We start from the raw sequence: 22,309 nt of genomic DNA on the forward strand, positions 1-22,309 counted from the left end.
GTCAAAACCGTCCTGAACACAGTCAGAGCTCAGAGCTGCACATCTGCACCTGAAGTTGTGACCCGCAGCAGCCCAAACGTGGCCTCCATCTCCTGTTAAAGGCCTCCTGTTTCACACAAAAAGTGCACGTGTGGTGCGTGCACGTGAGTCATACAGCTTTAAGGTGACTATCTGCTCTGAGCTCCTTTATCCTCCAACACAGCCTGAACCCTCTCATGTTTTAAGGACACACTGCACACCATGCTGAGATATGCCAAGTTTTCAGCTAACAGCTCTTTGGGAATCAGCTTGTTGCTGCAGAAATCCTGTTTTCTGTCTGTCACACTGTGTTATCTTTGCTGTTTTTCACACATGCAGCTAAAGAAATGGGAACAAATCTTAATTCCAGTCTAAAACCCACAAAGAGCTTCTAGATTATTCATTTCTGGTGGCATAAAACAGTTTAATCATTTCATTTATATTAATTGTTCCATAATTAGTCATTAGATTATATCTTATATTCCTTTTTTAAGCTTTAAATTGAATCTTATTTACTTTTTCTTGATGTTGAATAACATGTAATTCTTATTATTGTCGTTTTTTTTCCTACTTTTCTACTTTTAGAAGTGATAACGTTCATTATTTTGGGATTAGGATTTTTTTTAAACTGAATTTCTTATATTAATTTGACTCTTTTGGTAACTGAAAGCAGTTTTAACGTAAATGTACAAAAAAGTTGAAACTATGAAGCTGTTTTTCACAGATGCAGCTAAAGAAATGGGAACAAATGATGTGTCTCTGACAGGCTGCTGGGAACAAAGTGCCTAAAGATCCAGTTTAAAACGGCTTCTTTGCTGAGTTGTCTGTTCTGTGTGGACACAACACTGGTTCATCCCTTGAGTTAGGAGCCTTTTTCCTGCCTGAATGGTTCACAGCTCAGAGTTAAGTGGCTGAACAAAGAAAAAACTGGACTGAAGATGAGTGAAAAGGCAGAAAATGTCCAAAGAAAAACGCTGAAAGACCTTCAGAAAGTGTTGAAACTGTTGCTGAAGATCACTTAAGCTGCTTGGATGCAAAATATAAAGAAATAAAAGGCGTCTCATGACCAAAATGCTTCAAAAACTACATAAAATACTTAATATGGCTGTCAAAATCATACAAATGTAGTTGGAAATGAACTGTTATACAAGAAATTATAATTAAATGTCTGTTTCTGTTCATTTTAGACACTACAGGTGAACAGGGTAATATTTTAAAATAACAGATATCACCATGAAACTTCCTCAGTTGATTATTTATACAAATATGAAAAAAAATGTATTACAAGTTTTATAAATTTGTATGTTTACTTATGCAAATGAGGCATCATCTCATTAAATGGTTTTAAATTGCGTCGCAGCACTGAAACGGCCCTTTTAAAAGTTTTTAATGACCTTCTTTTAACTGCTGACGCGGGGAAATCGGCCGTCCTTTTGCTTTTAGACTTTTAGACCTTCGATACTGTGGCTCACAGGATCCTTCTGACCCGCCTGGAGACACTTGTTGGCATTAAAGGTGCAGCACTCAGTTGGTTTCGGTCCCATCTCTCTACCAGGAGTTCTTCTGTAAATCCTCCTGTGTGTCTCCTCTGAACTGTGGTGTACCCCAAGGGTCGATATTAGCACCTGCTCTTTTTGCCCTGTACATGCTCCCCCATGGGTCCATTTCTAAAAAGCACAAAGTCCTTCTTCACTGCTTTGCAGACGACGTTCACATTTATCTTCCTGTAACCACCGACGACAGCCAGTCCGCAGTACAGATGCTGCAGGGTGGTCTCGGGGAGGTACAGGCATGCTTGAAATTGAACTTTCTGAACCTAAATAAAGATAAAACTGAGATTCTGGTGTTGGGATAAAGGAATCCCCTGCATGGACATGATAGTGCGATTGGTCCTTTGTTTTAATTTGATAAGCACATCAGCGTGTCATCAAGGCCGGTTTTTACCAGCTGAGGACTCTTGCAAAGATTAAATCTTATCTTCCTCGGGCTGATTTTGAAACAGCAATCCACGCATTTATAACATGGCGTTTGGATTACTGTAATTCTTTATATATATATATACACACAGACTGAAAACATATCTCTTTTCCCTGGCCTTCCACTCGCTGAAATGGAGTTTACCTTGGCTTGCTACTTTTATTGTTATTTTATCTATAAATTTATTTTATTTGATCTATATATTTATTTGATATATATATATATTATTTTATCTCAAAATTTTATTTTATTGTTTATTATTGATAACTCTCTTAATATGTGATGCAGTTGCTTTTCTGAAGCACTTTGGTCAGCTGAGGTTGTTTTAATGTGCTTTATAAATACATTTTGAATTGAATTAAATTGATTAAATATGCGCACATTTGCATATATTTCCGGAAAATAGATCTGAACATATGATAAAGCCAGGTGCAAAATTCTTTTTTCATTTTGTTTACACGCAAAGTAAAAAGAAAATTACAGATGGGTTTCAGGATATCTGCTGTCCTTTCCTAGGAAATCAAATATACTGCCCATAGCCTAAAAAACAGCAATTTTCGCCATATTTTTTATTATAATGTCACATAAATCAGGCCAGGAATAATTTATCAACAAATCCTTCAGTAAATATCTTCAGAATACTGCTAAGTGTATAACTGGAAAGTTTGGTGTTAGTAGGTGCTCCATAGGCTGAGATACTAATACTGGAAAAATACAAAAAACTGATTTTGAGAAAACTGCATTTAAAGCTTTAAATAGAGGAATTCATTTTGGTAAATTTGGGCGAAACGTGCTGCCGCGAGTAAACAAAATGTGATGAAATAAACATTTTAATTTATATTTGCAACGTTTTCTTTATAGCAGGTCTAAAGAACACATGTTGAAGGAGTAGACTGGCCCAAAATCTAAAAAAAATTGCATGAAAAATCACTGTTTTTGCCTGCCGCGTCTCGCCTTAACAAAGAAAGAACACATTCCTGTGAAGATCCTCAGAAACAAGGAAGAAGAAGCAGAAAATGTCCAAAGAGAAACTCAGGAAGCTGCAGAACTGCTGATCAGGACACTTTAAAGCTTACAGGAAGGAATGAGTCTTTGTTTTTCAGGAAATTAAACTTAATTCTTTACTCTGTTGGAGGTGAATTAATGAATTAACTCCTTTATTATCTAAACAGTTGTTTTTCCCCGTCGAGCTCAACACTCAAACATGGACTTTTACTTTCGTTCCAGCTGCCGTTTGGATGCATTTATGCCCCAAAAACCTCCCTGTGCCCGCCTCTGGGTAACATCCTGTTTACAGAGTAACAGAAATGAAGCGTAATCAAGTTACGAGCATGAGAATTCAATTTCCCCAAATTGGAGATGATTCATCAACACAAGACAGACGAGGGCTGCGAGCAGCAAACTCACCCGTCTGCCCGATGGTTTCCAGCTCCGGTTCACTTTTTCAGAATCATTACAAACAGCTACCCAGAAAGCCTCATTATTTATCAAAAATATCCAATTTAATTTAACTAAAACTCCAAAGATATTCTGTTTAAGAAGCTGTTAAACTACAGGAACGATCATATTCTGTGAAGCTGCCATGTTTATCCAACTAACTTTCTATCAGTCAACACTAAAATCAACTAAATATAATCATATGTGTAAAGTTTTAATAGTTTTAATGTATATTCATCACAGTCTACTGTGTGTTTTGGGAGCCATGTTTTAATAAGAGGAATTAAACATGATTTAAGGATGAAACTGTGAGTTTTCATCCATCTACATAAACTAAAAATAGGAAACCAATAGATTTTCTTATGATTTTAGCTCAAATCCTTCAAAGTTTTGCTCAGTTACTCTAAAGAAGTGCATCTTTACCAAAGAAGCATAAATTAAACCATCGATTTCTATGGTTAACTTGTTCATTATGTTATGAAACAAACAAATAAAATAAGATAGATGCTCTATAACCCAATAAAACAGATTTTTTTTTCACGTTAAACATTACATTTTCAAGGCCATTAGAATAAAAATAAAGCACCTTAAAAACTAATTTCCAGTTAATCACTCAGCCCTCGTGCTTCCGGGGAAGTTAAACTGAACTCCAGCCGTGAAAACCGGAAACACACCTTTTTTTTTTTTTTTAATCCAACTTTACCGGAAACACACCTGTCGGACGGACCTTTTTTTTTTTTACGTCAGGCGGACCGCGACACCTTTCCGCGTCTTTTCTCCGTCACAAACCGGAAAGAACTTCCTAAAAACTGCGCGTTTCTGCGCGTGAAGTTGATTAAAAACAAACTCACCGCTTTTTGACGGCAGATTTTCCACAAAAATGTTCGCTTTTTCTTCCTCGTGGCTTCCCGTCTCCTACTCTTTGCTGCCTCACTCCTTGAATGAGGATTCTAAATGAGCGCGAGTCAATCTGCTGAGGTATAGACCCCGCCCGTGCCTCGCGCCTCCTGCCCGTCAGAGTTAAAACTCCAAATATGGTGCGGCCGCTTCCGCCCACATCAGGGACACGCCCACCAACTGACACTTCCACGTAAACGGCCGCTGTTACTCATCTGAGCTCGGTTTCACTCGAGAAAGTCCGGAGATTACGTCGCCACGTAACAGTACGGAGGCCCGTTAGCTCCGGAAAAACTCAAATTTAGATAGATAGATAGATAGATAGATAGATAGATAGATAGATAGATAGAGAAATACTTTATTCAACCCTATTTGGGAAATTGTTTTGTTGCAGCATACAGTAAAATATGTGAAAACAATTAAAGTAAAAACAAGCAAATTGAATAGAATAAAATAAATTAAAATAAAAATAGTGAATAAACATTCGCTATGTACAAATTTACCAAATGAAGAGTTTTTTTTTAAATGGATATGTACTATTTATGCTACAATAGATCAAATCTGTTAATGTTTTAAATAGAAATTACTTTCATTATTAGACTTTATAAAGCAATTCATGATAACAAATGTAAATATTTACTTAATTGCACTATTGTTTATATTTGCACTACTCCAAATCCACTGCGTACCATAATTTTAATCGTAAGAATATATGAAGGACCTTTACTTTGCACATAAATATATTTATTTTACTTACTTCTGCATATGCCACTTTACTTCTGATGTCAATGTCAGAGACTTTGTATATATATATATCCACATTGGTACTGTCACTCTGTTTACCGCTTACTATAGTTTATTTTTGCTGTGTATTAAAGTGTTAATCCTGTGTATGTCCTGTACGTATACAGATTTGACAATAAAGTTGACTTTGACTTTGACTTAATTAATATATGAATGAACGTAAAGGCGATTGACTAAATGTTTGTCTTCTTTTGAGAATTAAAAGATATTATTGTGAATTGGATAAGAAAGTGAATTAACACAGAAAATTTTATTTTATTGACTTTTCCCACCAATTTACTTTGAAAAACTGTTAGTATTAAGAGAAATGTCAGAAAAAAAGAAGCAAAAAAAAAATCATTTTTCAAAAGGATGTTCATGAAGATTGATGCCAAAAGCAATTTTTAGTTCAATGATAATAATATATATATATACTATGAGTCATTGTTGTCGATTCTTTTTACAATTAAAAACATTGAAAGCAGAAAAGGAAACAGAAAACAGATTTCTCTTTCAAAATACACCTTTAAAGTTTCTATTAAACTTTAACATTTCCAACCTCCTGAAAAACAGAACATCATGAAGTCTGTATAGTTTCTAACCAGAAACTGTTATTGAAAACAGACACTGGAGGTGCAGCAGTAACAGAAAGATGTAATAATAAATTCAGTTTTTGCATTGCAGTACCCGTGTCTTCCACCAGGGGGTGCTGATCGTCTACTTAAACACCAAAACTCAACACGCTGACCTGAATCTTATCCTTCCTGAATGAATATAAAGACACACTCATCACATACCAACTCCTGAAATGACTCAGAAAATTGTGTGTTAATGTTTGTTGATGCTTTATTAAGTATTTTTCATTCTAATTTTATCAATTTCTTTAAAAACAAAATGAGAAACACCAAAAATATGTTTAAATCAGAACACAATTCAGACTTTTGGGGTCAACAGAAATCAGTTATCAACATGTTTCACAACTTATATTGAAAATACGAATAAGTGAATTAATATATATCTATACAGTCATGAAAAACAGTTCCAAAATTTGATTAAATTAAGTAAACAAATGAGCTTATTGCATGAAAAGTTAAATTAATTCTATCAGAGAGCTCAAACTGCAGTATACTATGAGATTGGATAGTTATGTTGCAGTAGCTGGGGCTCAAACCATGCTCATTTCAAATGTATAAATGACTGCTTTCTCCCCTCATTCTTCTTCTTTGGTTTGGAGTGGAGGCATGTGACCTCTGACCTCCAGCCAAAGACGACGCCGGCTCCAGCTGGAGATGGAAGAAGACAGCTGACAGACGGAGTATCTGAGACGAAACGCAGCCCGTGAGCTTTCTGTGTGTGAGCGTCCGGCCGACCGACAACATGAACAACACGAACAACACGAACAACACGGACAACCTGTTCCCCCCCAGGTAAAAACCTTGATTCCTCTCCGGGTCGCTCCTCTCGCTCTGGAGCATTAAAGTCCTGCAGGTGATGAAGCAGATCCCTGCAGAGGGCACGTAAAGGTCCGATTAGCCTGATTTCTACCTCTTCATTGCTGCTAAAGAACCTCACATTAGATTGTTTTTACATATCTAAATATCTAATGTTGCTTTAATTACGTTTTCCTTTACCACTGGTATGTTTTTCCTCGTTTTTCAGCCAGTTTTATCTTTATTTTCCAAGTAAACAATCAAAATAAACGTATAGGCAGTTAAATACTCGGTAAATATTTAATTTAATCGTTAATCTAAAGCAGATCCAATGCTGGGCCTCGATCACGACGTCCAATCGGCTGAAACCTTTCTCCTTATACAATCCTGAAACTTGTTGGGTGTTTCTTTCACATATTTAGTTGTCTTGTATTATTTGGTTTGCTTGCTGCAGATCAGATTCTGCATGTGTGGGTGTGTGTTGCCGCAGATATTTTTAGCTTCATGCCTGTTTGCAGCTGTTGTTTCTCTCTCTATATGTCAGGAGCTCAGCAGCTGCTGTGTGCGTGTTTGTGTTTCAGTAATATGGGGACACATTGTTTCCATCTACATTGTGGGGATTAAGAATAATAAAGCATGAAATGTGCTTTTTTTTTTTTTTTTAGCTTTTTGGGTTTAAATTATAATATAACATCACAACATGCGTCACAAGTTTAATATAAAACCTGTGGTGTAAATATTACATATTCACATGAATTGTTCCCCACGGTCACCACTAGATGGCAGACGTGTATTCTTTGAATCAAACTCACAAATTAAGACGTCTTTCAGTGTAACATTTTTGATGAAAAGGTGAAATTATGGTATAAATTTTGGCTTTAGGGTCAGAGTTTGCTCACAGTCAGACTTTATTGTCAATGCTGCCATATGTGCAGGACGTACACAGAATTGAAATAGTGTTTCCTTCTTATACCTGGTGCAAAACAGCAATAAACATGAAGTAAAATATAATTTATATATATAAAGTAGGAGGTAAAATTGGAGTGATGGATTGTAGAGAGTGGGGAGTTCAACACAAAGGTGAGGAAGGCACCAAGATGGTAATGACAGGGAAAAGGTGGAGGTAGATGGAGCACGGGGGGGGGGTCTGAATGGAAACCATTCAGTGGGGTCACATGGCACTGAAAGGATCAGATTGTTGGCTAAATTACAATCAGACTGAGTTATTAAGTGCATGTAGACACCTTAATCTGACTAAGAACTGGATTGGATCAGATTATTGGCTAAATTACAATCAGACTGAGTTATTAAGTGCATGTAGACACCTTAATCTGACTAAGAACTGGATTGGATCAGATTATTGGCTAAATTACCATCAGACTGAGTTATTAAGTGCATGTAGACACCTTAATCTGACTAAGAACTGGATTGGATCAGATTATTGGCTAAATTACAATCAGACTGAGTTATTAAGTGCATGTAGACACCTTAATCTGACTAAGAACTGGATCGGATGGGATTCAGACCCCGAGATAACTGGGTTAAAGTCACTCTAAACCTGCTTGTAGACGCTGAAGCACGTGGTGAATCAGACTTTGCGTTCTGCGCATGCTCCAGATGTTTTCCCGGGGTCGTGACCCGGAAGTCCAAGGAGACGATATTCCTGTTGTTGTCGCCGTCAGAAAGAAACAAACAACGCGATGGAGAACGCTCCGTTGGGCATCGAGTTTGTGCAACAAGCAGCTCATCACAGACCAAATGTAAACAAAAAAAATAATTTCAAGATTTTTCAGTGAAACTAAAGGCTTTTCTAAAAAGGTGAGTTTTCACCATGTATGACCGTCATTAACTTTGGGTCCCACTCAACATTTTTCCCATTTAACGTTTCTCTTTGTCTTTAACCGTTTTTAAGATGCAGCCAAAATAAAAAAGTGGGTTAGATTCTTAAATTAAAAATATGTTCAACAGGAAAATAAACGGAACCAGCCTGATTTTTCTTTATGCACTAGATAATCTATTATAATCAGATTATTTTTGATCGCTGGGGGGGATTTTCTCTCTGGTAAAGTAGAGATAAGAGTGTCAGTTAAGTGTGTTTGTGTATGTAAACGCTGACCAGACTGATGTGTGCGTCAGTAGCTGGCGGTTTATCATTATCCAAACATACAGTGCGTGTTTAAAGCTTTAATGGGATACGTGTCGGCTCTCCGTCACAGATAAGGTCTATCTAAACTGTGCTGACGGCTCTTTCTATGCTGTGTTGTCTCAGTTTATGTTAATGAAGCGCTCCACTGATCCTCACCGAGTTAAACTGTCATTTCAGTCGTGGTTTAAGAGGTAAAAAACACAAAATGTTTATAGCAGAGGACGGTGCACCATGAAATGTATAAAAAACAATTAATTTATTTACAAATATTATTTAAGATAAAGGACCGAGAGTATGGCTGGGTTCGAAACCGCCTACTACTCCCACTACTCCCACTACTCCCACTACTCCTACTAACTTTTACTTTTTTTAAGTTCCCGGATGCATACTAGATTCTCCTAAATGTTGGGTATGCATCATGAGGTTACTACTCATACTCAAACTACCCAAGATGCAACGAAACGTGACGTCGCCGATCGTCATTTCCCGTCAAAACGACAGTTTCAAGCTAGCTACAACGAGGGTAGGTTCACTTCCTGTTTTCAAAACAAAAGCACCAATTGTATGGTAATGGCTTTCCCTATGATAAAAGGCAACGGGTATTTTATTTTGTGAAAATAACAGGAAGTGCGTTGCTCACTGCGGCTAGCTTTAGAAGCGCCGAATTCGTGGGAACAAAATTGTAAACAGCCGGTATTTTGTCAGGTTTTCAACACGTTGGGGATCTAAACGACTACTTTCTCACCTGAAAATGTTTCAAATGTTGCTAAAGTTTACAGAGTTTAGAGCTTAAGAGAAATCAGCTTCAGGCCGGCTGATGTCAGCTCGGGCAGGAGCGCAATGCATTGTGGGTAAACGCTCTGCATACTGTCTGATCGATGAGTATGCAGTATGTAGTATTTAGTATGCAGTATGGAAGTATGTAGTATGTAGTAGGCGGTTTCGAACACAGCCTATCACTCTCTTCAAGTATCACTGCATTAGCATAGCATGCTAAAGCTAGTTGTGTAAACAGATATCATGATCCTGAGAGCTGTGCTGTTGGGGCATCTGCCCCCTGGTAGGGTCTCCCAAGGCAAACTAGTCTCAGGGGAGGGATCAGACTAAGAGTGATAAAGACCTTTATCTATAAAGACCCTTTATGGAGCGGCACCACACAGTTAAAGTGATGGAGAAGGACAACGGGGGCCCAAAGCTCCATCATCCAGGGATAGGAGCTCCACCAACCAGGGGGAGGAGCTCCATCATCCAGGGGGAGGAGCTCCACCAACCAGGGGGAGTAGCTCCATCATCCAGGGGGAGGAGCTCCACCAACCAGGGGGAGGAGCTCCATCATCCAGGGGGAGGAGCTCCACCATCCAGGGGGAGGAGCTCCACCAACCAGGGGGAGGAGCTCCATCATCTAGGGGGAGGAGCTCCATCCTCCAGGGGGAGGAGCTCCATCAACCAGGGGGAGGAGCTCCACCATCCAGGGGGAGGAGCTCCACCAACCAGGGGGAGGAGCTCCATCATCCAGAGGGAGGAGCTCCACCATCTAGGGGGAGGAGCTCCATCATCCAGGGGGAGGAGCTCCATCATCCAGGGGGAGGAGCTCCACCAACCACGGGGAGGAGCTCCATCATCCAGGGGGAGGAGCTCCACCAACCAGGGGGAGGAGCTCCATTATCCAGGGGGAGGAGCTCCACCAACCAGGGGGAGGAGCTCCATCATCCAGGGGGGAGGAGCTCCACCATCCAGGGGGGAGGAGCGCCATCATCCAGGGGGAGGAGCTCCATCAACCAGGGGGAGGAGCTCCATCATCTAGGGGGAGGAGCTCCATCATCCAGGGGGAGGAGCTCCATCAACCAGGGGGAGGAGCTCCACCATCCAGGGGGAGGAGCTCCATCATCCAGGGGGAGGAGCTCCACCAACCAGGGGGAGGAGCTCCATCATCCAGGGGGAGGAGCTCCATTATCCAGGGGGAGGAGCTCCACCATCCAGGGGGGAGGAGCTCCACTATCCGGAGGGAGGAGCTCCAACATCCAGGGGGAGGAGCTCCACCAACCAGGGGGAGGAGCTCCAACATCCAGGGGGAGGAGCTCCATCATCCACTGGGAGGAGCTCCACCAACCAGGGGGAGGAGCTCCATCATCCAGGGGGGAGGAGCTTCACTATCCGGAGGGAGGAGCTCCAACATCCGTCATTTCAATCTAATCATTTTAGTTCAAATGTTCTGGAATTTTTTTTTATAAATTATAGGTAGAAATATTTACATAAAGTGGCTTTTTCAATTAACACCTTGAAAATCAGGGTAAAATCTTCTGGTCTCTGTGTAAACCATGAAGCTATACAACCCAAATCCACCCGTCACAAGTCACTGATGTTAGCCTACAGAGTCCTTAATGGAACAGCTCCCATCTTCTTGAATGCTCTTTCAAAGGCTTACGTCACGACTCTGTCACTCCGGTTGCGAAGCAGTGCCTATGTAACCGGAGTGATTCGACTCTGGCTAAAAGCGTTCCTCTCTGCGTTGTGTTGTGAACAAAGTAACAGGACAACCTCTGCTTGCCAGCCAGAAGAAGGGGGGTTTATTCTGTATGTGAACAGATATATTAAAATTAAAGCCACTTCGCCACCTCTCACACACACCTACTCAGCGATCCCAGAGACCAACTGACAAGATTGGCGCAATTGACAGGATGTGACATCACCAATAAGTTCCGGTGACGCAATAAAAACAAAATGAAAATAAAAGCTCCCAATGAAAAATATTACAAAACAATTGAAATTAACAACAAAATGAGAACAAGAGAAAAATGTATTTATGGTGAAATGAACAAAACAAAACTATTAGCTGGTTACATCGGTTACACCTACACCACACTTAAAGGGACAGTTCGCCTCTTCTGACATGAAGCTGTATGACATCCCATATCAGCAGCATCATTTCTGAACATCTTCTTACCCCCTGCTGCGTCCTGTGAGCAGAGTTCCAGCCTCGTTTTGGTGTTGATGAAGGTAGTCCGGCTAGCTCACTAAATTTTTCACATCTTGGCTAAAAACCTGCTTATTTAGGATGGCTTTTAATGCCCAGTAGTATGATGACACTTTTATCTTATTTTATCTTATTTGATTTTGTTGTCTTTTATTGCTTTCACTGTTCTCTTATTGTTTTTATTTGTTTTTACTTCTTCTTCTCTTTATTTATTACCTGCTGTAAAGCACTTTGGTACACCGTAAGGATCATCTGTAAAGGGCTGAATAAATAAAATACATTTATATTTTGTTGGCTGGGGTTTAAAAAATAAAGCGTTTTGCTTCTCAAAACAATATGCGTTCAACAGAGTAATACATTTGCATCACAAAATCGTTCTCCAGGAAAAAGTCAGACCTCACAATCGCTTGGCCCTATTTTCTCTCCCTTCGTATCACTGCCTGCTGTGTAAACTGTGCAGACCGAAGTGCAGCCCGAGCAGCAAACTCCGTAACAGGCGCGGCTGTCGGCAGGCGGCAGCAGGCAGTGATACAAAGGGAGAGAAAATAGGGCCAAGCGATTGAGAGGTCTGACTTTTTCCTGGAGAACCATTTTGTGATGCAAATGTATTACTCTGTTGAACGCATATTGTTTTGAGAAGCAAAACGCTTTATTTTTTAAACCCCAGCCAACTAGCCGGACTACCTTCATCAACACCAAAACGAGGCTGGAACTCTGCTCACAGGACGCAGCAGGGGGGAAGAAGATGTTCATAAATGATGTTGCTGATATGGGATGTCATACAGCTTCCAGAACAGAGGCGTCCCTGAATATCTTCAACAAGCTCTTCAGAGAGCATCCCCTGTCCTGTTCTTCCCTCTATGCCTGAACTCTATCTCCACCCTGACACCTCTGAGTCTGACTGGTGTTTTTTTTCCTCACTGAAGCTTATTGTTAGCTTTGATGTTAGCTTTAATGTTACATCCTCATGTGTAAGTCGCTTTGGATAAACTTTGATGCTAAACGCATCAACAACATAACATCAACATATCAGCCAGGAAATGCTTTGAAGTGTTTAATTTCTGTTATGATAGAATCTTAAATCTGACACTTTACACTTACCCTGTGGCGATCCTTCTCGTCCTCTGAGATATCATCTGTGTAAATATTTAATCCACTCTTTGATGACATCACCACCCGTTTCATTTGCATGCCGTCCATCATTTCAGAGGCGGATGTTGTTTTAGCCACGCCCACTGGAGTGTCACTCTGTGCAGGTCACATCATAAAGAGACACAGGAGCTCATTATGTTCGTATCAAAGACGTCAAGATGGACTGTATCTCTGAAATGCTTTGAGATGACATTTGATTTGGTTTTATTTATAAATAAAACTGAACTGAACTGAATGTTCACTTGAGCTTCGAGTTCAGCTGGTTTTAGTTGATCCTGAACCTATAAACTTCTCCAACTTAACTTCAGACGCTGAATTTTCATCTTTAACAACCGTAATGCCACAAAACTCAAATGAGAATCAAAACTAAATGCAATGACTTTTAAATCTCATAAAACCAATATTTTATTACTGATAAATCATAGAAACTCGGGCTGGGCAACGATTAAAATGTTTAATCTAATTAATCACAGGATTTCCCTGATTAATCACGATTAATCTCATTTGTATGCAAAATCCAAAAATGAATCCAAAAGTAGTGTATAGCCTTTAGCATTTAGCTTTATTTTAAATGTGCTGCCATATGAATGAAAGTGCCATAACATTTGTTGTGCAAACACACTTTTAACATCAGCATCTTTCTGTAGTTTTTATGTAGAAGCCTCGCTCCACTGTCTGTTTCCTTGAATGACTTGCTGCTATCAGTTGTGTGTTTTGCCTTTAAGTGATATTTTAGACTGGAACTACTACGCTGAGAAGACAATTCAACTTGGCAGTGTTTACAGATGACTTTGGTTCTGTCGACTCCGCCGTCTGGAAGAACTTTAACATGAAAATGGCCGAGTAAAAGTTCCGTACCCTTCTCCATGTTTGGTGGATCCGCCGATTACTTTCTTTTCCTGTTCCACAGCAGACAGCAACAGACTTTTACAAAATAAAAGCCTGTGAGCAACAGACTTTTACAAAATAAAAGCCTGTGAGCAACAGACTTTTACAAAATAAAAGCCTGTGAGCAGCAGACTTTGTAGGATAAGCACCTGTTGGGAAGCTTTTATTGCACATCATGGTTTTCACAGGTTGTTTCTCTCCTTCAACGTTTTTACTGTATAAAAACACCACATGAACACGAGCTGAACTTGTGTAATCTGACAAGAGGTTTGGCCTAAATTCCTTCTACTTGACCTTAAATTTAATTAATCTTGTCCTAATTGACTGTTATAAATTGGCTTTGTTCTTAGACTTTTTGTATTCATATTCTGTATTTTACTAGATAATCTATGTTCCTAGTTTGTACTTTTCCACTCTGCTCATACAAACACAATGTGTGTCCAAGACTTTAAGATGACGTAGCGGGATAAAATAACTGGGTCAGATAAAGCGTCTCTATTAGGACAGATAGGTCTGGGACAGTAGATATATGCCTGAAAAACAACACTCACATGTTGTTTATCACATCCAAAGAACATGACGAAGACGGTGGATGGCCTGCTCACATCACCAGCAAATGTCCAATTATACTTTGTCGAGTGTAAGTACAACCTCTGTGAGATAAAGGTGAACATAAATATGAAATGTTTCCGGAAATCGGAGCTCTGTCACTCCGAGTCCAGCGCTGCTATAAATTGGAACTTTATTTGTCAAGAAGTAAGTTTTATTGTTTAAAAATTCATGCAAAATTAAAATATTTCCAACTTTTTTATTTTTTATTTTGTTTCTGATTCTGAAAATATTCCAAATATGTTTTCAAGTTATTTCTCCAATAAAACATAATTGTTTACATATTGAACATTTATTTCGAAATATCAGGACTTCCTTTCTCAAGACGAAAGAACTTAGGATATTAGAAGTGATATATTCTTTATTTTGATATAAATAGATAGATAGATCTCCATCTTTTTTATTCTTAAGAGTTCATTTATATTGTTATTAAAATATTATTATATTATATTGTTACTATTTAATTTTTTTAATAAAATATCATAAGAATGTCTGAAGATATTAAATATATAAATAAGTATGTGATATAATATATTATATTCTGTTGATCTTTACACTAAAATATTTTGAATTCATTCTAAAATATTATTTTTTTCCCCCAAAATTCTGAAAATATTATTTCTTAAAATATTCCATCATCATTCTGATTGTTTTTTGTGACATTTTGATGAGTTCATATTTTTCTTTTTCACATATCCTCAAAATATTCCCATTTACATTTAAGAAAATAACATCCTTCTCAATATTGTAATTTTTTTGTAAAATATTACAGAATTTTTCAAATATATACCATTTATAAAACATTTAGAAGATGTTACGGGTGTCTCTTATTAATTTCATTAAATATAAATATCACATCCAAAGAACAACCTCTGTGAGATAAAGGTTAATATAAATATGAAATGTTTCCGGAAATCAGGGTTCGGTCTGACGGAGGCGCTGCTAAACTTCACATGTGACCGCTATTAAACACTTTGTTTAACTTAAGATTTCTCCAGCTTGTTCTTGGGCTTCCAATGAAAGAATCGAGCTAACATTGACCTACAATTAGACTTTGAGAACTTTGTCTTAAAATGTTTTTGTGTTTTTTTTTTTTTTAAAGAATATGATAATAACTATCACTAACTCTCACTCTTTAGACTTTAAATAAGAAATTTACCTTCTGTCTCCACTTTAATTCTCTTTTTATCTGTTTTTCTGTCTTCAGCCTGGAAGCGGCTCTCCTGAAGCTCGATCCAGAGGACGGCGAGCAGATCATGGAGTATTTTAAAACCCACGCCCTGCTGAGCAGAGAGAAAGCTCGTAAGGCCAGAAACATGCGAAAGTTACTCATGCTAATTACAGTGCTAGCTTGTTAGCTTAGTAAATCATCAGTAACTGACTGATCCTTAAAAATAGATCTCAGCCTATTTAAAAGCAAAAAAATGTCACTTCAATGGGTTATTTTACGGCTTTAATTTAAAGCTCACATGTCTGTAACTGAATCAGAGTTGGATAAAAACAGCACTGCGCCCCCTTGTGGATGAGATGAACGCTTATTTGTTGCAGTGCTGCAGGCGTCGGTCAGAGAGCAGAAGAAGCTGCTGGTGGAAAACGCCAAACTAAAAAAGGACATCGAACAGCTGAGAACTCAGCTGCAGGACAAGCAGAAGAGGCGGACTGGTATGAAGTCACACACAAACACACAGTCTGGTTTATTAGGACTGTGGGGACTCGGTTCAGTTATTGGACCGATTCAGGGGGAGCCATTATTTAAATATAAATAATTCCCAATCCGTAAACATCACATCAGAAAACCCAACCCAAAAAATAAATAAATAAATTTAAAAAAAATAAAACCCAACCCTAAATCTAACAATGCCTAATCCTAAAACAAAGTATTTGACCTTTAAGAATGACTTCATCCACTGGGTCAAAAGTACTGTCCCCACATCACAGGAAGTCCCCAAAAGTTGGTGTGAAATCACCTGTCCTCATTATGTCATTAAAACAAGCACACACACACACACACACACACACACACACACACACACACACACACACACACACACACACTCCATGTTTACATCTATTCCCTAAACCCTTAATTCCAACTGTTAAATACAATTCTGTTTATACTGCCATAAATATACAGATTTGCCACTGTCGTTTTTATATATCTTTTAGCTTGTATATATATTTTTAATATTTTTTACCTCCTGCTTTATATATATTATATTTTACTTCATGTTTATTGCTGTTTTGCACTATTTCAATTCTGTGTATGTCCTGCACATATGGCAGCATTGACAATAAAGTTGACTAGAAGAACACGAGGAGACATTAAATAAAGAAATAATAAACCAGAGTCACAGACAGCGAGACAAACAGGAGGAAATCAAGAGAAACACAACAAATGAATAAATTAAACTGAAGCTGAGTCTAGACGTGTCATAATTCTTCAGAATATTTTCCTACTTTCAGCCCAGTTTAAGCAGAAAATGGGCTATTCAGACCTAACGCTAAGTCCTCGTTGATCCAGTCACAAGTGAACGGCTCTCAGTACAGGATGAGGATGGATGAAGGACCCATTCAGACATGGTCCAGGACTCTGTTGTCCACATTCGTTTGTCAGTCTGAGGAGAATGTGTCCTCGGACCACCTACAGACCTGATGAGACAGAAATCCTTCTGCTTTTATGTTAATTTCTGCAGCGACGATGAACAAAGCAGCTGTGAGATCAGCTCCACATCAGCTCTGTTGGTCCTGCCCTTTAACTGGCCTGAACCCAAACAATCCGAGTTTAGGGTCAAAGACTTTCTTTCTTGTATTCTCTCATCATATCTGCAGCCATTCACTCACTTAAGTTCACAACTATGATCCTCTTGTTTTCACTTCACTGAAGCGTTAACTGTCCTCACAGAGACTGAAACACACGGACACCCGCAGCTGTTTCCAGAGGTGGGTAGAGCAGCCAAAAATTGTACTCAAGTAAAAGTACTGTTACTTCAGAATAATATGACTCAAGTAAAAGTAAAAAGTAGTCATCCAGATAATTACTTGAGTAAGAGTAAAAAAGTGCTCGGTGAAAAAAACTACTCAAGGACTGAGTAACTGTTGAGTAACGTCTGATTTATTTGTTAACACAAGCATTCAATCAGACAGACAAAAATACTAAATAATCATCTTTAGGCAAATTAGAGTTCATCCAATTGATAAAATAAATTAAAATAAATTAATTAATTACAAAATAGCTTAAATTAAAATAATCCAGGTAAATTCAAGAACTTCATTAAAAAATAAAAGAGACTTAGGAAATGTTTAAAACATCTGTAACCCATATGTAACCTAAAAAACAAACATTCACCTATCCATGGGGGGAAAAAACGAGTTTAGGAAACTTAGCGCTACATGTTTCCTCAAGTTAGATGTTGAGTTTCTGCTGAAATGTGCGTTTGTTTTGGTTGACACAGAAGACACATAATGTAGCTGCTGTTTCTCACTCTTTGTAAGGTAAACATGCTTTCAGTATGAGGCCTCGTCTGCGTCTTCATTTCCCACCGTTGGTTCTGACATTTTTCATCTGTTTCTTTGTTTGTTTGCTACGACTGCTAATGCTAAAGCTAACCCGTCCCGCCGCTGAGATCGAGTACGGTCACGTGACCAGACTGCACGGCTGCGTCTGATTGGTGGAACACAGTCAGGTGGTAGAGCCTTTGGTGGAAGTCTCTCTCTCTGTCAGAATAAAACATTAAAATGAGGCGTACGCGGGGGATAAAAATAATGAGGCGTAGAATACCAAAGAGGTAAGAAGAGAAGTAACCAGCTCATTGTAGCCTAATGTAGCGGAGTAAGAGGACAGTTTCTGCTGCACACATCTACTCAAGTAAAAGTAAAAAGTATAGGGATTTAAAACTACTCCTTGAAGTATAATTTGTTTTAAAACTTACTCAAGTAAATGTAACTTGTTACTACCCACCTCTGGCTGTTTCACACATTTCAACAACAAATCTGTTCATCAACTGAATCAAAGCTTTATCAAGTCAAACCTGGTCAGCAGGGTTACACCAGCCATAGACTTAAAGCTGAAATGCTGCTTTTATTCCTGTTGATTTAGCATAATTTCTCTCTTTCAGCCAAAGCTTTCTTCTCTCAGGCTCCGCCTCCTAAGAATCTGAGCTCCGCCCCTTCCACATCTGCCAATCAACCCACCTCCCCGGCTGCTGTTCCAGCGAATCCTTCTTCCTCCTCTTCATCACAGGAGGGCAGAGAGAAGCAGAGGAGGAGGAGGAGAGGGGAGCGGAAAGGTGCTATGTCGGGTCCCACCTCAGATTCTATCTCTCTGGGGGCGGAGACTCAGATTGACGCATCACGTCTGGACCTGCGAGTCGGACGAATCCTGAGTGTCCGCCGTCACTCATTGGCTGAAGCCATGAGCATCCAGGAAGTGGACGTGGGAGAAAACGCCCCCCGGACAGTCGTCAGCAAGCTGGGAGAGAAGACACACCTGGACGAGGTGACTTTAACTCAAAATATTAATGTTTATGTCTCAAATATTTCAAATTTCTTCTCAAAAATATTTTCACTTTATCCTTCAAGATAATGACCCATAAAGCTTATTCTTAATATATCAAGAATTTCTCCTTAAAAATTGGAACTTTATTTCTCCAAGAAGGAACAGTTTTATTGTTTAAAAATTAACACAAAATTAAAATATTTCCAACTTCTGAAAATATTCCAAATTCACGACTCATTATGTTTTCAAGTTATTCCTCTAATAAAACATAATTATTTACATATTGAACATTTATTTTTGAAATATCAGGACTTCAGTTTTCAAGAAGAAAGAACTTAGGATATTAGAATATTTATAAGTGATATGTTCTTTATTTTGATATAAATAGATAGATAGATCTCCATCTTTTTTATTCTTAAGAGTTCATTTATATTGTTATTAAAATATCATTATTATATTATATTTTTGCTATTTTATTTTTTTAATAAAATATCATAGGAATGTCTGAAGATATTAAATATATGAATAAATAAATATAAAATATATTATATTATATTCTGTTGATCTTAACACTAAAATATTTTGAATTAATTCTAAAAATGTTCTTTTTTCCCCAAAAAGTCTGTAGATATTATTTCTTAAAATATTCCATCATCACACATTTTCATGAGTTCATATTTTTCTTGAAATATTTTCACATATCCTCAAAATATTCCTATTTACATTTTAAAAAAACATCCTTCTCAACATATTGTAACTTTTTTCTAAAATATTATAGCATTTTTAAAATAAAAAACATTTAGAAAGCATTTAGAAGATGTTACGGGTGTCTCTTATATGATATAGAATAACAGAACCGTATTTATATATTTATTTATTTTAAATTAAAACGTGCACCACTTCTCTCCGCAGCTGCAGGGCTCTCTGGCTGTGTTGCTTTGCAACGTCAAGGCCTCTAAGATGAGGGGCGTGGCCTCTCAGGCGCGCCTCCTGTGTTGCTCCACCTCTGATGACTGCGTCGAGCTTCTGGCTCCGCCTACAGGCTCCGTCCCTGGAGACAGAGTCACCTTCCTCAGCTACCCCGGTAACCATGACGACATCATGACTGATACACTCATAAGCAGTCTTAGAACAGAGCAGGCTAACAAGGCGTTGCCCCGGTAACAGGAGCAGGTGTCTGTGTCACTGATATGTACGCTCACTATGGCTTCTTAAAATCGCACTATAATTTTGACTGCACTCGACTGTCTCAAACAAACGGTCGCTGTTCGAAAAGTAAAAGTTGTATCCAAATAATTCTTGAACCGTCAGCACCCCAAGAGACAGCAGAAGCCAGCAGTGTAATTTTCATTCGGCTACTATGTTTGGCTCGTTTTTTATGGCAGTTTTAGAATAATTTTTCACCTCAATTTGATGATTTCAGGCCTTTATAATGGAAATGGAGAGGCGACCTCTGGGCTCAGAGGCAATTTCTAAGAAATATGTGTGGCAGAGCTCAATGAGTGTGACTTTGGGTGAAAGAGGACAAAAATGCCTACGTTTTGAAGTAAAATTTGTCCAGATCGGGCAGATATTTTGGACATGAGAGACATTTGTTCGAGGAATTGGTGCAGTGTCGAATTTACAGTGGCGGTTTGAGTGGGAGAGACACCTTTGAGTGGGAGATGCAGTCTTCCTAAAACACAAACTGCCGTTGTGTCAAAGCTGTATAATGTATCAACAAACCCTTTGGTTCAGTTAAAGCCGAGAGTCTCCTGTCACATATAAACTTTGAATGAGGTCTGTGCGATGCTTTATGGCTGAGTTATAAGGCCTCCAAAATAGGGTAGTGTCATATGTTGTTCTGTAAACGTCTCTTTTCACTTCCTTAGATCTGCTCTTACGGACAACAGATGATGGCTGTGTTCAAAACCGCATACATACTACATACTACATACTACATACTACATACTACATACTACATACTACATACTACATACTTCCATACGGCATACTGATATACGCAGAGCGTTTTCCCACAATGCATTTCGCTCCTGCCCGAGCCAAAATGAGCCGGCCTGAAGCTGATTTCTCTTAAGCTCTAAACTCTGTAAACTTTAGCAACATTTGAAACATTTTCAGGCGAGAAAGTAGTCGTTTAGATCCCCAACATTTTGAGAATCTGACAAAATACCCGCTATTTACAATTTTGTTCCCACGAAATCGGCGCTACTAAAGCTAGCCGCAGTGAGCAACGCACTTCCGGTTATTTTCACAAAATAAAATACCCGTTGCCTTTTATCATAGGGAAAGCCATTACGATACAATTTTGTTTTGAAAACAGGAAGTGAACCTACCCTCGTTGTAGCTAGCTTGAAACTGCCGTTTTGACAGGAAATGACGATCGGCGACGTCACGTTACGTTGCATCTTGGGTAGTTTGAGTATGAGTAGTAACCTCATGATGCATACCCAACATTTCGGAGAATCTAGTATGCATCCGGGAACTTCTCGCTTACTCAAACTCGCATACTAACTCAAAAAGTTAGTAGGAGTAGTAGGAGAAGTATGCGGTTTCGAACACAGCCCTCGTCATACATCCACCAAATTTACTCGTTTGTCAAACGGTTCACGAGTCTTCCTTCGCTCTCTGTGTGTTTGTGCGTTCAGGAGAACCGGACCGGGAGCTGCAGTCCAAGCCGAGGCTCTGGGAGCTTCTGCAGCCCGACCTGAAGGTGGACAGCAAGGGCGTGGCCAACTACAAAGGCTGCGCGTTCGAGGTGAAGGGGAAGGGGCTGTGCAGGGCGCCCTCCTTCACCAACTGCACCATCAGATAAGCTTCTGGTTCATGGTTCTTCTTATGTGAAGCGCCTGCCCAGATCAGCAGAAAAACTCTCATTTTACCTTTGATGGGAACCACAGTCCTTTTGGTTCACGTGAGAACGACTACGCTGCAACAAATACACAGTTTTTTTGGGGGGCTTTTTTATGCCTTTATTATATATAGGACAGTGAAGAGAGACAGGAAGCAAGGGGCAGAGAGAGGGGAATAACACGCAGCACAGGGCCGTCCGATGCGGGATTCGAACCGGGGCCAGCTGCACGAGGACTATAGCCTCTGTACATGAGGCGCCTGCTGTACCCACTACGCCACGGACCGCCCCAACAAATACACAGTTTAGGAGCAGAGGAGTTTGTTTAGCGTGGGTTTTATTTCATCATTTCGTATTTAAAACGTTACAGCTACGGCTCAGGGTTCTGGGACCCTCCTGCCACCAGAGTCAGTCAGCAATCTGACGAACAAAGAACACCAGAAATACTTTGTAAATGCTCCTTAAATGCATGAATACCGAATAAATCTTCTACCACAAACGATCAAATCTAGTTGCAAAATGTTTTTCTTGAACTGTATTTTACACACAACTGCTGAAATAATATAGAACAATTAATTAATCTGGGAGAAATAAATATAACGTCTCTGTGACATGATTTTAAGTTTGACAGGGAAAAAGCTCCAGAGTTTGT

At 39.0% G+C, this 22,309-nt stretch overlaps 2 protein-coding genes across 2 annotated transcripts in view; one reads left to right on the forward strand and one right to left on the reverse strand.

The window, feature by feature from the left end:
- Positions 1 to 4,448, reverse strand: part of sgms2b (sphingomyelin synthase 2b) — a 19,040-nt gene extending 14,592 nt beyond the window's left edge. The window contains exon 1 of the mRNA XM_075450746.1: positions 4,284 to 4,448. The gene's annotated coding sequence lies outside the window, so the exon portion shown is untranslated. The remainder of the gene's footprint in view (positions 1 to 4,283) is intronic.
- A 1,907-nt stretch (positions 4,449 to 6,355) lies between these two features.
- Positions 6,356 to 22,155, forward strand: aimp1b (aminoacyl tRNA synthetase complex interacting multifunctional protein 1b). The gene is made up of 6 exons (XM_075450990.1): positions 6,356 to 6,539; positions 15,519 to 15,613; positions 15,860 to 15,973; positions 18,427 to 18,806; positions 19,719 to 19,890; positions 21,455 to 22,155. Exons 1-6 carry the CDS (start codon positions 6,490 to 6,492, stop codon positions 21,619 to 21,621), a joined length of 978 nt encoding a protein of 325 aa, XP_075307105.1. The 5' UTR covers positions 6,356 to 6,489; the 3' UTR covers positions 21,622 to 22,155.
- The last annotated feature ends 154 nt before the right edge of the window (positions 22,156 to 22,309 follow it).

The sequence above is a fragment of the Odontesthes bonariensis genome, chromosome 19, assembly GCF_027942865.1.
Source record: "Odontesthes bonariensis isolate fOdoBon6 chromosome 19, fOdoBon6.hap1, whole genome shotgun sequence".
NCBI lineage: Eukaryota > Metazoa > Chordata > Actinopteri > Atheriniformes > Atherinopsidae > Odontesthes > Odontesthes bonariensis.

Bases quoted from the DNA above. Each gene is read 5' to 3' on its own strand.
- aimp1b (XM_075450990.1), top strand. From the start codon at position 6,490: ATGAACAACACGAACAACACGAACAACACGGACAACCTGTTCCCCCCC. The intron at 6,540-15,518 runs GTAAAAACCTTG...TTCTGTCTTCAG, and splicing joins GACAACCTGTTCCCCCCCAG to CCTGGAAGCGGCTCTCCTGA. The intron at 15,614-15,859 runs GTAAGGCCAGAA...TATTTGTTGCAG, and splicing joins GCTGAGCAGAGAGAAAGCTC to TGCTGCAGGCGTCGGTCAGA.